Source organism: Eutrigla gurnardus (assembly GCF_963514095.1).
Source record: "Eutrigla gurnardus genome assembly, chromosome: 4".
Classification (NCBI taxonomy): domain Eukaryota; kingdom Metazoa; phylum Chordata; class Actinopteri; order Perciformes; family Triglidae; genus Eutrigla; species Eutrigla gurnardus.
Window position 1 is genome coordinate 31,987,680 of NC_139918.1, and position 13,899 is coordinate 32,001,578.

At 40.8% G+C, this 13,899-nt stretch overlaps 2 protein-coding genes across 2 annotated transcripts; one reads left to right on the plus strand and one right to left on the minus strand.

Moving 5' to 3' along the window:
* Positions 1-6,868: 6,868 nt before the first annotated feature.
* On the plus strand, positions 6,869-8,627 carry LOC311012007 (C-C motif chemokine 26-like). The gene is made up of 4 exons (XM_084007271.1): positions 6,869-7,001; positions 7,108-7,228; positions 7,954-8,031; positions 8,138-8,627. The coding sequence occupies exons 1-4, from the start codon at positions 6,920-6,922 to the stop codon at positions 8,283-8,285; spliced, it is 429 nt and encodes a 142-aa protein (XP_083863397.1). The 5' UTR covers positions 6,869-6,919; the 3' UTR covers positions 8,286-8,627.
* A 629-nt stretch (positions 8,628-9,256) lies between these two features.
* On the minus strand, positions 9,257-10,322 carry LOC311012134 (uncharacterized protein). Its single transcript, XM_084007469.1, has 4 exons — positions 10,166-10,322; positions 9,889-9,997; positions 9,692-9,766; positions 9,257-9,565 (listed from the first exon to the last, which is right to left on the minus strand). Exons 1-4 carry the CDS (start codon positions 10,239-10,241, stop codon positions 9,511-9,513), a joined length of 315 nt encoding a protein of 104 aa, XP_083863595.1. The 5' UTR covers positions 10,242-10,322; the 3' UTR covers positions 9,257-9,510.
* Between the last annotated feature and the right edge of the window lie 3,577 nt (positions 10,323-13,899).

A 13,899-nucleotide genomic window follows, 5' to 3' on the forward strand; every position in this document is an offset into this window, starting at 1 on the left:
TTTGCTTTTGGGGCCGGTCTCCATCTCGCTTTTGTGTCTCCACAGTTGCTACGCCGAAACCATCTCGATCCCCTGTAAGGCATCATAATGGACCCAGGAAGAGCATCTGGCGCTTTGAGACGCCAAAAAAAAAACCGATCTCCCCGCTTCGACCTGCCACTCTTCTCTCATCCACCATAAAGCAGTTTTTCACGTTTCATTCTCCCCCAACGCCACGACAGACTGCGCAATCACAAAGGCCCAATTAGCCGAGATGGGGCGATCACGATTTCGCTCGGGGGGGAACCGATGGGCCAATCGCATAGGGGCAGCGTAGGACGAGGACCTATGGGGGCAGCGGCGCAGGTGGGTGGGACATGGCTGTGGGGCGGCGGTGTCACAGTGACATGGATGGAGAACGCTCTCTTGTTTCTGGTCATTTGTGTCACCGAAGTTTTGATTGATGACCGTCGGGATGTTTTTTCCCACTCTCCCTTGAGATTCCCAGCTCTCTGGGGGGGGGGGGGGATCCACAACGGGCCCCTAAGTTTGGCCCTTAGCCCTAAACCACACAAACACACATGGGCACTTTTTTTTGTTTCATTTTAGGGCCCCAGATGGCTGCTGCCCACACATCTGTATTGTAAAGAACTAAATATAGGTTTAGCATATTTGCAGATGAGAACCTGCACTCGTACACAAACAGTATTTCCAAGTGTTGAATAATGATGAATAATGATGAAGAGAAGGGAAAAAGGGCCAAAATAATGAAAGTGAAGCTCGTACGAAGAAGCCAAATGTGAATGCGCGCATGTGTGTGAGTGTAAGGAGGAAAGTCAGAGGGACTGTAGGTGTGTGGGAGGCTGAGAGAGAGAGGAACAAAAGAAGCAGAGAGATGAGGAGCAGCGCTTTGCCAGTGAGGATGTGATTGGATGGGTGGGTGGTGGTGGTGGGGGAGGGAGAGCGGGTGGTGGAGGATCTTCCCTCAAAGCCTCGCTCAGATATTCCTGGAGCGAGTTAGTTTTTCATTTGGCTTGCAGTCCTATACAGAGTGCTTACATGGTGCCGGGAGCTAAAAACCCATTTAATATTCATACCACTCGGCTGACATTCTCTGGGTTATACGACAGATAATAGTCAGATTTTTCGAAATCTGTACGGTGTGAGTGGTGCGTGAACTCTTCAGGCCATTAGCATGTAAGCGGCGTTCCCTTCATACGCAGTTCTCTGCAGAACAGCTGCTCGTCTGGCGGATTACTCGATTTGCGCGTGTGTGTTTATGCACTTGTGTGCGTGTGTTTGGTATAAACAAAGGAAGAAGAGAACATAAGGTTTCATAAAAAAAAAAAAACACCAAAACACCAAAAACGTGTGTACGGCTGTGCATCATGCGCTCACTGATTGTAGAAAATCTCCATCAGCATCTTGTTTGCGTGCGCGTGATTCCATCACCAGTGTCAGAGTGATGAGATGTTCTCTGCATCCATCTGCTCCGCTGGCATTTACATCTTCAGAGGGCTACTATACAGGAGGGATGGAAAGAGAGAGAGAGGAAATCAGATAAACAGTTACAGTGGAGAGATTGGATGATAATGTTGGTTTTTGTCTGTCAAGTCACCGCAGCGATAACACAGGTCGCCGGCGGAGCTCCGAGGCTCCATTTAGACGTGATCTTTTAACATGACTGAGGGTTTCTGAGCATCTGTGAGAGGATGTGTGTGTCTTTCCTGTGGATGTGGTAACAAGATTCTTCTTTGTGTGAGAGGCCGAGAGAGATCTCATTGTTCTGTTCCTCCTTATCTGCCGTCTCAGCGGAGAGCTCTCGCTGTTTCCCCCCTCGGCGATGTGACCGGCTGTGATACCGCACGCCCTCCTCTCCGCGGATAACAGACCACCCTAAAAATACTCCTCTTTTCTACCGCTCGACACTCCTTCCCCTCTGTTCTCCTCACCTCTCCTGGCTCACCGTATCCTCCGGGGTCCCCCCAGGCCGAGAGTTAGCTCTGCCAGACTGAAACACTCTGGGCGTCTGCTAATGTCACAGAGGTTTCTTTAAGCCTAGATTTTCTTTCTTTCTTTCGTCTTCTGATACTCTGTTGGAGGGCCACGGAACAGCAGAAGTGCAACTCAGACTCTTACATCACAAGTTTTCTTATCATTTTTTCCACAATAATCAACCCCCCCCCCCCCGCAGCTACTTCACCCACACTGGACACACAGGGCAGATGGGATGTAGGAGGAGACGGCGAGGACAGAATCTGCCGGGCTCAACTAATTATACGTCAAGTAATTTACCATAACTTCTCAATAAGATATTGAAGAGTGCTTTGTTTCTCTGTGCCTCACGGGTTTGACAGTGTGGAACAATGCTAATTATGATAAACTAGGCATTTGTTTTGAAGCTCTCGCTACAGCCAAGTGCTTTGAGAGTGTTTTCATCTCTCTGCTGCCTAAAACCTCTCCTCTGTTGTGAAGTGCTTTTAAGGAGACTGACAATTCCCCTTTCTGCTGTTTTGAGGAAGTTTTCCTGCTAATTTAAAACACTTATTCCCAGTTCCTTCGCCACTTTTGACATTTGGGGTTAAAAAGCTGTCAATTTTGTTCCTTTTGTGTTTGCCTCTGTGTGTGTGTGTGTGTGTGTGTGTGTGTGCATCCTCGGCTTTCTTCTGGCCCAAGCCCACGCAGGTGACCAGAGGGGGTCTTGTGTGGGTGGACAACTCAATGGGTCTCTTCACCCCCACTCCTCTCCCCTCCCCTCTTTTCTTGCCCTCCGTCCACTAATATGAGTCCAAAAAGAGGGAGAGGGGCCCAGGAGGAGAACAAGTCTGTTTCACACCCACCATCAAGCAAACACACTGGCTCCAATTTGGCAATCGCCACAATAAAAGCACAATAAGAAAATACTATGAGAATGCTTGTTGGCCTTTTGATTATGAAGTAGCAGCTTCCGTAAAGATGAGCTACTAGGAGTTTCTTGTGAAGTAGTGCTGAAACAAGTAAGCAGAACATTGAACAATGACCTTTTTGATGAGAGATTAACTAAAGCTGCATTACTCGACTCTGCCGCCCCCTCAGCTCTAGGGGGAGTGTTGCTCTGCATCTGCTGGATGTGTAATCAATTTGGTAACTTTGGTAACTTTTAATATGACTTTTTACATATTTTTATACACTTTTTTTTGGTCTGAATGATTTAAGGCACAACTAAGGATTATTTACATCATTGATTATTCTGCCAGTTATTTTCCAAGAAGTAAATTATCTTGTTGTGCTACACAACAACACATCTCAAATATTCAATACTAAGAAACAGAGGAATTAATTGGTTTTGGCATTGTGTTTAATACTAATCCTTAAACAATTAATAGAATTATCAAATTATTTCCAATTAATTGTCTGTGATCGACTCGTCTAAAATAATTAAACACCTGATCAAAAACCAAACCATCAATGAAGATAATAACCATTTGAAGTCACGCTGTAATCACACAGAAAGCGGCTTTCATTGAGGAATGGCAACGATAAGAGGCTGTGTTTTACAGCGGATTAGCAGGGATTAGGCTGTCAAACCAGACGATTGTCCAGTTTATCACGTTACCTTTCCCTTTATCAGCAGCCGCAACAGGTCACACAAACATGAGCACAAACACGGAGAAGATGATTAGAAGCCAGGATATAAACTGCCCTGAACATTGTCACACACTGCTCCTCTGCAGCTGAATTATATATGCAGCGCTGAAACTATCTACAGTTTAAGAAATAAAAAAAATACTTGATTTGCATTTTGCATATAACTAACAATCCCTTCTGTTGTTATGATATTCAGTTTGTGTTTGACATTCATTTCACATCCACTATTCCTGTGTTGCTGGCCCATACCAACACTGCCCCCCCATGGATGAAAGCGGCACAGCTGCTGGACACCATGGAGGAACGTGGTGTGAGTTTGAGTTTGTGTGATGTGCTAAATTGAGATGTGTGGGCCTGACTGGCAAGTGGGAGGACAGCGGAGGTTTCAATGAGGGCACGAGTTGGGCAAGTCATAACGAGAACATAATGAGTCATAACTGTCACAAAATGATAAAGTTTAGAGCACTTAAATAGTCTTACACGATCAGGGAAGGTCATGTCTGTAACTAGGCATGGGACCATTTCATCCAAAATAATTGTGTTTCATGATATTATCCCGATATTTATCAAAATGTGCTCAAAACTCTGAATATGGCATTTTGCTATTTATTTATTTTTTATTGTGACAGATAACTTTTTTTAAAACAAAAAACAACAAATAATTTTAAATATGATGATCGTGAATCATAAGGTCCTCCTGCATAAAAAAAGGCTAAATACATTTTTAAAATATATTTTTGTATTGTGTATTTTTTAAATCAGGCTCTATTTTTCACTTCTCTCCCAGGATAGTGAGCTAGAACGTTTTTTCAAGTCACTCCTGATGATCATGGAAGTGATTTTTTATCCCGATGTGTGATAAAAATCACCTAATGTCCCATTCCTATCTGTAACAGTCAAAAAAAAAAAAAACATTCTTATCTGACACATTTATCAGCATGGAAAATATTACAGCTGCAGAGGGTCTTTCCAGTAATTTCCATTGAAGGACACTTAAACATTGCTATACAACACATATAACAACAGCAGGAGTAAATTGTCAACTCACCTCATTTTATTCCAGTACACTCAGAGATGCATTGATTGTAAGGGAGAAGCTACTTTGATGTTAAGTCATTAGAGTTCATATCTGTGTAACCCCTTTTTCACTGGCGGACAACGCCAAGCACAATTAAATGAGCAACGGTTAAAGGAAAAGTTCAGAATTTTGGACATAGGACCTCATTTCCAACTTACCCGAGGTGATATAGGTCGGTGGAGACCGTTTTCAGCACAATTGGTCCAGTCCTTATAGTTGCACAAGTCAGTGTTGCTAAGCTGGTGTTGAGCTAGCGCACGTCAACGGTAACATCCAGCCTGTCACTAAAAACAGCTTTAACTGCTCCGCAGAACACCCGAGACAAATGTATTATAACGTCGGACTATCGATGTACATGTCAGTGTTGGTAGAATCATTTTAGAAATTAAACCAACCTTGCATTTTCAATGATAAAACATTTTGAGGGACTAGTTTCTCAGCAGCAGCGGAATTTTACTTTGCGTGTTAGTAGTAGTGCGTAAAACCGAAACCTAAGCGCCCTACAGTCGTGACAGCTAGTACTCGTAGCAGCGTTAAAACAATTTTTTTGATTATTCTACCAACACTGACATGTACATCGATAGTCCGACGTCATAATACATTTGTCTCGGGTGTTCTGCGGAGCAGTTAAAGCTGGTATTAGTGACAGGCTGGATGTTACCGTTGACGTGCGCTAGATCAACACCAGTTTAGCAACAGTGACTTGTGCAACTATAAGGACTGGACCAATTGTGCTGAAAACGGTCTCCACCGACCTATATCAACTCGGGTAAGTTGGAAATGAGGTCCTATGTCCAAAATTCCGAACTTTTCCTTTAATGGTAGCAGTTACTAAAGTGTCACACACACAACCACAAACCAATGGTGCAACAGGATCCTACATTCTCAGCAGTGGATGGTGAGCTGGCTGAACTTCCTGTGTACAAGCAGGCTAGTGTTGTTATATGATAGTAATAATAAATAATAGAAATAATTAACAAATCAATTTAGTAGTACTGTGCCTCCACAAAATACTACACTTACCTAAGGCTTGTGAATGGTCTACCTTCTCAGAATTTAAATAAACATGTAGTAGTAATAGTGGGGAAATGAACTGCCTATATTTGATTTATTACGTGATAATAAGGAAAACAAATGGGAAAAATGAGGAAAACAAAATCTGTACCAGTAGATGAAAAATAAACACGTACATACATATTAATCACAAACATGTGTTGGGCGACTCATTCAACTGGCAGCATGATTCTCAGTATCTGAATTTTTGAAGCGCCCTTGAACAAAACACACTGGATCACCAACAGCTGTATATATATATATATAATGTATATATAGTCTGGCAAAATATCCAGATGCAATGGCATACTGAATGCTGTTTAAATGGGATAAAAAAAATAAAAACAACTATTTCACTGTGGCAGAGGTGTTGATGCATTTTACAACTAGTCATTTACATCTCTCAGATGTAGTTAGTTAGATGTACAGTACCATATAGAACGTATACAACTTGAAGATGCGGTGCCTATCTAGGTCAGCTGTGCTAGGTTTGGAGTTGTCAGCTATCTGCACACTAAATAGGTCATGTTAACGAGGAGGGTTTTTTTGACAAGCCTTTCATTCGCCATCACTTCTCACCACAAAACAATCGTAAGATTGCTGATCATGTAAAACAGCCCCACTCTGGCTTTAAGCTACAATGTCAAATTATGACAACGAATATTACAGTAATTTCTGTCAACACCAGAAGATACATGAAGCAAGATGAAGGGCAATATTTTGTGCAACAAATTCCATTCAAGCACAATTATGCAGGCGTAGCCGCTGAGAGCTAAATGTGCAGCAATAAACTGTCGCGTTGGAGAAAACGAAATTAAGCAAAGGAAGCGTGGCGATAAGAATCTGCTATGCTGTATATAAAGAACTTCCCAGCACTGTTCAGAACACACAAGGGCATAAAGATAGATGCCCCAAGGAATGCAAGAGCATAATGCATGAGTGCACAGGTTGCTCTGTGATACTCTCACAAGCCCACATAAACAAATCGAGATGTTGCCGAATGCCATGAAGACGTTTGATTTTTCAGATCAAAGTGCAATGTGTGCAACTTTGGCTGCCAGGATGCAATAGTGGGCTTCCTGTCCCCAATTTAGGAGCCACAGGTTAAAAAACCCCCACTAGTACTAAAAGTATAAATATATGTGCCGAGGTAACATATAATTCAGTTCTCTGCTGATTAACATGGCTACCAGAGGTGAGATCGCCGTGACAACCATTCTCCTCTGCTTCATACTGGGCTTGCCCGGTCCGCTTCCAGCTGCCTGTAAGTTTATTTCACCACATTTGATTTCCCGTCAATAAGATAAACAGACCGCAGATGATCAGTTGATAATGTGTGTTTTTGTGTGTGTGTGTGTGTGTGCGCGCAGTGGGTTCCCGTATGGGCAAAGCCTGTTGTACCAGCTACAATAGGAAGCCAGTGCCCTTCCAGCGTATAAAGGGCTACAGAGAACAAACCACCAGGGAAAACTGCCACATTGAGGCGATCATGTAAGACCTTTAGTCTACTAAACGATCAAACCTCCAACCCTGCCTCAGTCTACACCGCAGTGTGAATCAGTCTGACCATATCTGAATATCGTTCTCAAGGCTTTATGAGAGGGTTTCGTGACGACTATCCGATTGCTTTGATTGGATTTATTCCAATAAATGCAAAGACATTGGTAATTGTTTAGTGGAAAGCAGTGCTAATGTTGTTTCTGCAGAATCTATTACCATGAAAATAAGCCATTTAATTTAGTCTACCACAACATTTTACTGTCAAAACTAATTACTGTGCATTTCATGACTACAAAAGGCAGCTGTTTGATCTGCTCCATATCTCCATAAATTTAGTTTTTAATGATTTGTGCACAAGCTGTCTAGGCTTTAAGATCGGAAAAAATCCAATAACACAGTAGAGCTGGGCATCAAACCTTAATACTTTAGGAATATGGATCCAAATGCACTTAATGCTACTTCAGATTTTAAGTTCCTGCAAAATTATATTACTGTCAGGCAAATTCAAATAGTTACCGTCTCTCTTGTAAATGAGACCCTGGGTCTCAATGAGATTTTACCTGTATAAATAAAGGTTAATAAAAAAATAAAAAAATACCAATACACTGTTTCAGTATCTGTGCTATCAAATAGGCATCATGATAAAAAAAAACACTGAATTACAGTATATTGTAGTGTTCACTATGTGTGTCTGATCATGATTTTCATTATTGTAGTTTTTACACGGTTAAGAAGAATGAGATATGTGCAACACGGAGAGATGAGTGGGTGAGGAAGATTCTGGAATTACTCAGGTACGAGACTCGTATTCACTTTGAAATACCAATTTAATCTCTGTTTGATTTGGACCTTTTTGTTTTTTGGGGGGCATCGTGAGTAAAAACTCCTATTTCTTTATAGTTCAAAACTGAAGAAGATGTCCAGGACCGGCTCTGCTGCAGGTGAAACTCCGACGAGGAAACGAGTAAAGGCATCATTTAATGATGGAAGTGAATCTTTCATCAGTACCACAGAAGCCCTTCCCAACAGCACGAAAGCTTTCTATTAGCAAAAATAAGGTTTTGGTCTTTGGAACAAAATCATTGGTGTTGTAGAACTGCCAAGCTGAGAGAAATTGAGCCTCCTATAATCCACTCATGTTATTTTGGAAGAAGTTACTTTTACTTGCCTAAACATTCGCAGTGTAATTGTGATTTAAACCGAAGAAGAACAGCTTTGAGACAATTGATTGTGTACTTAGCCGCTGCCAGCAAATGCTTACATGAACATTTCTGTTTTTAAATCATGGTTCACTGCCTGCTATCAATCTGCTGCTTAATGAAGTTAATGTGCAAAAATGTGAGGACAGCAATTCTCTCAAACAATAAAAATACATTTACTTCATTATTCACCTTCATTGTCCTCAACATTCATTTAATCAAACTACACTCATATGTAACTTTTGTGGCCGGTATTTTATTCAAATTTAGCGTTTTTAAAATTCGATATGGCTTCGTGCTTAAAAACAATATGATAACATATTTACAATATGGCATTTAATATCCTGACTCCTTAAAAGGTATTTTATTCTGAGATAAACGAGTGCACACGGAGGAGCCTGCTGCTTTGCATGTCCTCGTGGCGTGACATATGTGCCTGCTGCACTTAGAAAAAAGGATGCTGCCAGCACATCTGCTGCTGGAAGGTGTCTCTAAAGTTTCTGATGAACTGCCCCGCCCCCTGCCCCCCCGAGCTCATACAAATGCATGACTTGACTGGCGGGGAGGCGGTCTCTTGTGCTATTTCAGATCAGCACCCCAAGGGGTTGGTGCTCCAGTCAGACAAGGTGACTCCCTCAATGACACGCTCCCCTCGTCCAAAACTGTCCTGAAGTAATTTCATGTCACCACTAGATGGTAGAATCCATCTGTAATAAAAACGGAGCCTCTTGTCGACTACATCATGAGGTCTTAGAGGCCATTTGATGAGAACAGCTACCTTTGATTTCCAAGAACAACTAATAACAACATCACACGTGGATAGAGGACAAGAACATTTATTTTGTTGATAGCAAACAACAGACATCTCATAGATACACTACTTTGTTTCTTTTAGCCATATGTTAGCTGGAGAAACAACACAGATATGTAATTATATAGAACATGCGACGACATATAAATAGCACTAGAAATAAATATTAAATATTACAGAATAAGCATTTTAAATATTTTAAATTAATTCAAGACAATTTGCTGTATATAGATATACTGTATGAAGAAGGTGTGGAGCGCTTTCTATTGGCTGGAGGTGTTCGGGGAAGGAGTAGTGTTCTTTGCTCTACGAAGTTGCCTGTAAAACACACAAACAAGCGATAAGAGTTAAAATAACAGCTATGCTGTGTCTGAGCGTACATGATAGGTCACGTCTGAATGCAACCGACTAGCAGAAATGATTTGTAGACAAAGGCCTACTCACTCTAGCTCCCTGATCTTCTGTATCACCCAGTCTTGTCTCCAGTGGCTGCATACTTCTCCCTCTGTGGTCTCAAATCTGAGAGAAAAAAGAGAAACGCTCAGTCACAATCTCCAAACCTACTTTCACCAAGAACTTCTTTTTAAAATGTTTTTGATCATCTCTCTGTCTGTTAAGTAAAATAAGGAGGTGATTCTTACATGACGGCGCGTACACATGGGAGGTTCTTCCTCTGCATCCTGAAGCCCAAGACGGGAGCAGTGATGTTTGCAATACTGACCTCGGTGCAGCAACTGATTATCTTCTTTTCTGTTTTTCAGGAAACAAACGATTTGCTGTTATGAGCATACATCCCCTCCATTCAGCAGAAAATATGAATAACCTTTAAGTCAAATGTGAATAAGTTCTTAAGTGTACTCTCGCTGTCCAGAAGCAGACTAGTTGTGCAATATGGTGGATCTCTGACAGGCGACTTACCAGAGGCCGTTGCGGTCATTGCCAAAACCGCGGCGAGGAGAGCCAGGCATGTCAGACTTCTGATGCACAGCTGCATGGTTACTGCGTTGATGTTCCAGAGGTTCTTTGCAGAAGCTGCTTGCTTGTTCTGGCCGATGGAGTCGAATGATCTCTTCGGACCAGACGTCCAGGTTTTATAGCGTGAAAAGAGGAACCGGAAGAATCGTCTCCTATGGCTTTCTACATAGTGCATGTCAGGGCAGGAGACGCACTTGGGTGATGCAGTTCCCGTTTTTTGTGATTCCGTCATGACATCGGCTGAGCTGACTAAGACATTTACCCGGATTAAGGCTACACTGCAGCCCTCTTCAGGATTTGCTTTTATTACCGTTTCTATTACTTTTATCACTATAACAAACTTAACAGTTCAGTTAAATGCATGAATATGTTATAAGAACATTAATCTACTTATATAGTAGATTTTACAACAGTTTTAGACGATGTTTGACATTCTTATATTTTTGTGTTGAGTTTGTAATTCGGGACATGGAATTGGCTGTATGTGAGTGTCAATGTGTCTGTCAGTCCAGGTTGTTCCCAGCCTCTCACACAATACATGGGGCGCAGGGAAGGTGAGCTAGAGAACAGATAGATGACATCGAATGGATGGATGGGCACTGATATTATTCTGCATAAAAAGTATAATTCCTGGCTAGTTAAAGGGGATCTCTATTCAATGGTGTTTTGAATGATAGCATTCATAAATCCTGCTGATTTAAGCAGGAATATAAAGGCAACATCATGTGATGGTTACTCGAGCCGAAGTGAAATCTTTCTCTTTTTCCATCCCTCCTATTTCTCTGACAGTCATAGCCAGTAAAGGGCAAGAAAAGGGGAAGGAAGGACATCCTAAGGCTTTCCACCGCAAACCTCAGAGCATCCTTCACTCAAGTTTGGACTTTTGTCTTTGCATGCTCAGTCCTTTTAGTTATATGTCTCAACTTTTTCTGGTGATAGTTATATAGAGCAAATGTTAAAAGAGCTCAGTTAACAGATAATATTTAATAGTTTTAAAATCCATAAATCTCAGCACCTACCTTATTATTATTTTTAATCAACAATCCATAGTAACCTCTTAAATACCAAATTATTAAATACCATTGTCTGAACTTTAAACAAGAATGCTTCTGGAATTATCACTCAGCCCCACTCTGCACTTCCTCACCTTTATAGTCTGTATCTCACTTGCTTTGCATCTTATTAGACTATAATCTCTAATGTTGCATCTATGACGGACAGTTTATGTCTTTGCAATGAATGTGCTCGATGATAACAGTATATCACAGTGGGGATACAATTCAATGAAGATTATTACATACATCCACTCTTATATATATATATACATAACTACTAATCTGACAAACTGCATGTGAACGTGGTTTATAGTAATGCATCTCACAACACATAACACGGTATACGTTTTAGCCAGCAGGCTCCGTTGGCCCCAGACACAGCTGCTTCCGATTTACCCAGACATTGATTTACTGGATTCTGTGAATGAAAACTTTGAAATTCCCTTTCAATGAAAAGCAGAAATGAAGACTTGGAATGAGGAAGGAAGCATGAACAGTGTGATTGGCTTCAGTAAAATGGAAGTCAAATTGCGAAACGTGGTATGCGCTTGTTGAATTGAAAAAAAGTTCTCCTTTTTTATGAAGCTCATTCACAAGTTTTTTTTAAATTTTACATTAAGACTATTAATCTTAAAGACTAAATCAAGACCGTGACTGTGATTGTGTCAGATCTTATTTATGTCTTATATCATTATCTTTACAGGCTCCAAATTACTGTTAAATGAGAGAACAATATGGTATAATACTTAAAGTGACTCAGTGGCCTGTCGACCTCAGCACTCTATGGTCCAACTAAGGGATAAATCATCGATTATAATACCAGACTGTCATTGAGGAGGGACAGGACAGAGCCAATTACACATAATGGACCCATCTAAAAGAATTCCACTTACATGGTCATTTTATAAAGTGACGACGGCTCCATCAGTGCTTATTGACTAGAAGATAACTTGGAAGGGGAGACCTCCAGTCTCATTCAACTTTTGTGTTCACTTTTCTTTATAAGTCTCACTTTATAAGTAATCTCACTTTGGTACAACATTGGTTCTCACGAGTGATAATGCACTTTTGTTCTGCATTATTCTATGAAATATCCCTCTTAGTTATTTCCATAGTTTTCTTTCATTTGACAAAAAGACAGCGATTCATTCTCAAAAGGGAAAGCAACCATTTAGAATGTGTTGGAGGAAATGAAACTCCATACATCTCTATGAAATGTTTACAAAGATCTTTTAGTTCTGCTTTAGAGTTGGCTCTTTAGCAGTCAAATGTACTGCCATGTTCACCAGCTAGTCGCTGACCGTCTGCTGCACCTAACCACACTATGAGAGCGGAGAGAGTGAACCGAAGCAGAGCCGGCCCTTTAGTAATGATCTGAAACTCGCTAGAAAGCTCTGTAAAGCCGAGGGGAGCTGCAGATTAAGGTGATAATCCAACAAGCGACCCCTTTAATATCATCACATTGTTTTCAGTCATTTTTATTATCATACAAACTATTGATTATAGCCACTTTACGGTCAGGGACGGAACATGGTTACTTCTGCTTTTGGACATGAATCATAAATCTCATGAACACTAGTAATACTTGTCAGGTAACCACAAACAGTTGTTGTTTTGGTGATTTGAATGAATGAGAAATGCCGTCATGTTTGTGTGGAAGAATTGGAATTGTTCCTCACTCCCTTACTTTAAAACATCTTCAATTAAATAAGGATTTAAGTTTTATAATGAAAAAACAAACAAGCAAGCAAACTGTCCCTTAAGTTAGAACTACAATCTAAATTAGATTAGATTTCAAATACTGGAAGAGAAGAAAAATTAATTTAAAGATTTTAAAACTCACCTGGGATCCATGTGAAGAATGCTTCATATGTTGAGGTCCAAATCCTGGAATGATCCCAGTTTTGTTGATCCTCATCTCTCAGGTTCTCACTAGTTGAAATGAAAACATCACGAGGCAAAATATACAGCAAATATAGCCATCCTTCATTTTACCAAATAAATATTAAATTACATTAATGTTTAAATGAAAAGCAGCGCGTATTTCTGTAGGCAAAAAGCAGTCATGTCACGAAGTAGCAAGCTAACACTATTCTAACATTCGTATAGAAACAAACACTTACCAGATAATTCATGAACAACCTGATGAATTTAGATCCTCCTTAAATCCTCTAATGAACCATCGTATCCCGAAACACAGCAAACATGACCCTGATCAAGTCTGACGTTACATTTCAAATAGAACAGCAACTCTTTAAGCTAACTTCAGCAGGCTAACTTGCTTCTCTTCTTCTTCTTCTTCTTACCTCCGCCATCGTCTTTGAACGTGGAAGCGCCCTTTGTTGGACATTTACGAAAAGTGCAGCCATTTCTTGTACAATAGTGTAAACTCAGAAATATCCATCCATCCATCGATTGTCTACCTGTATTGTACCTATCCTGTATTCAGGGTCGCGGGGGGCTGGAGCCGATCCCAGCTGTAACTCAGAAATAGAATTTGAATAATGTGTATAAACTATTCCTTGTCACGTTTATGGATGTTACATACGTGTTCAAGAATCATGATGACTAGTTTCATTCCGCTGTAAGCTGCAGTTACAGTGGGCAAAGTCAAACAGCCTT

Excerpts from the sequence above, each read along its gene's own strand:
- LOC311012134 (XM_084007469.1), bottom strand. The coding sequence starts at position 10,241 with ATGCAGCTGTGCATCAGAAGTCTGACATGCCTGGCTCTCCTCGCCGCG. Across the intron at positions 9,998-10,165 it reads AATGACCGCAACGGCCTCTG|AAAAGAAGATAATCAGTTGC; the intron begins GTAAGTCGCCTG and ends CCTGAAAAACAG. Across the intron at positions 9,767-9,888 it reads CCATGTGTACGCGCCGTCAT|ATTTGAGACCACAGAGGGAG; the intron begins GTAAGAATCACC and ends TTTTTCTCTCAG.
- LOC311012007 (XM_084007271.1), top strand. The coding sequence starts at position 6,920 with ATGGCTACCAGAGGTGAGATCGCCGTGACAACCATTCTCCTCTGCTTC. Across the intron at positions 7,002-7,107 it reads CGGTCCGCTTCCAGCTGCCT|TGGGTTCCCGTATGGGCAAA; the intron begins GTAAGTTTATTT and ends GTGTGCGCGCAG. Across the intron at positions 7,229-7,953 it reads TGCCACATTGAGGCGATCAT|TTTTTACACGGTTAAGAAGA; the intron begins GTAAGACCTTTA and ends TCATTATTGTAG.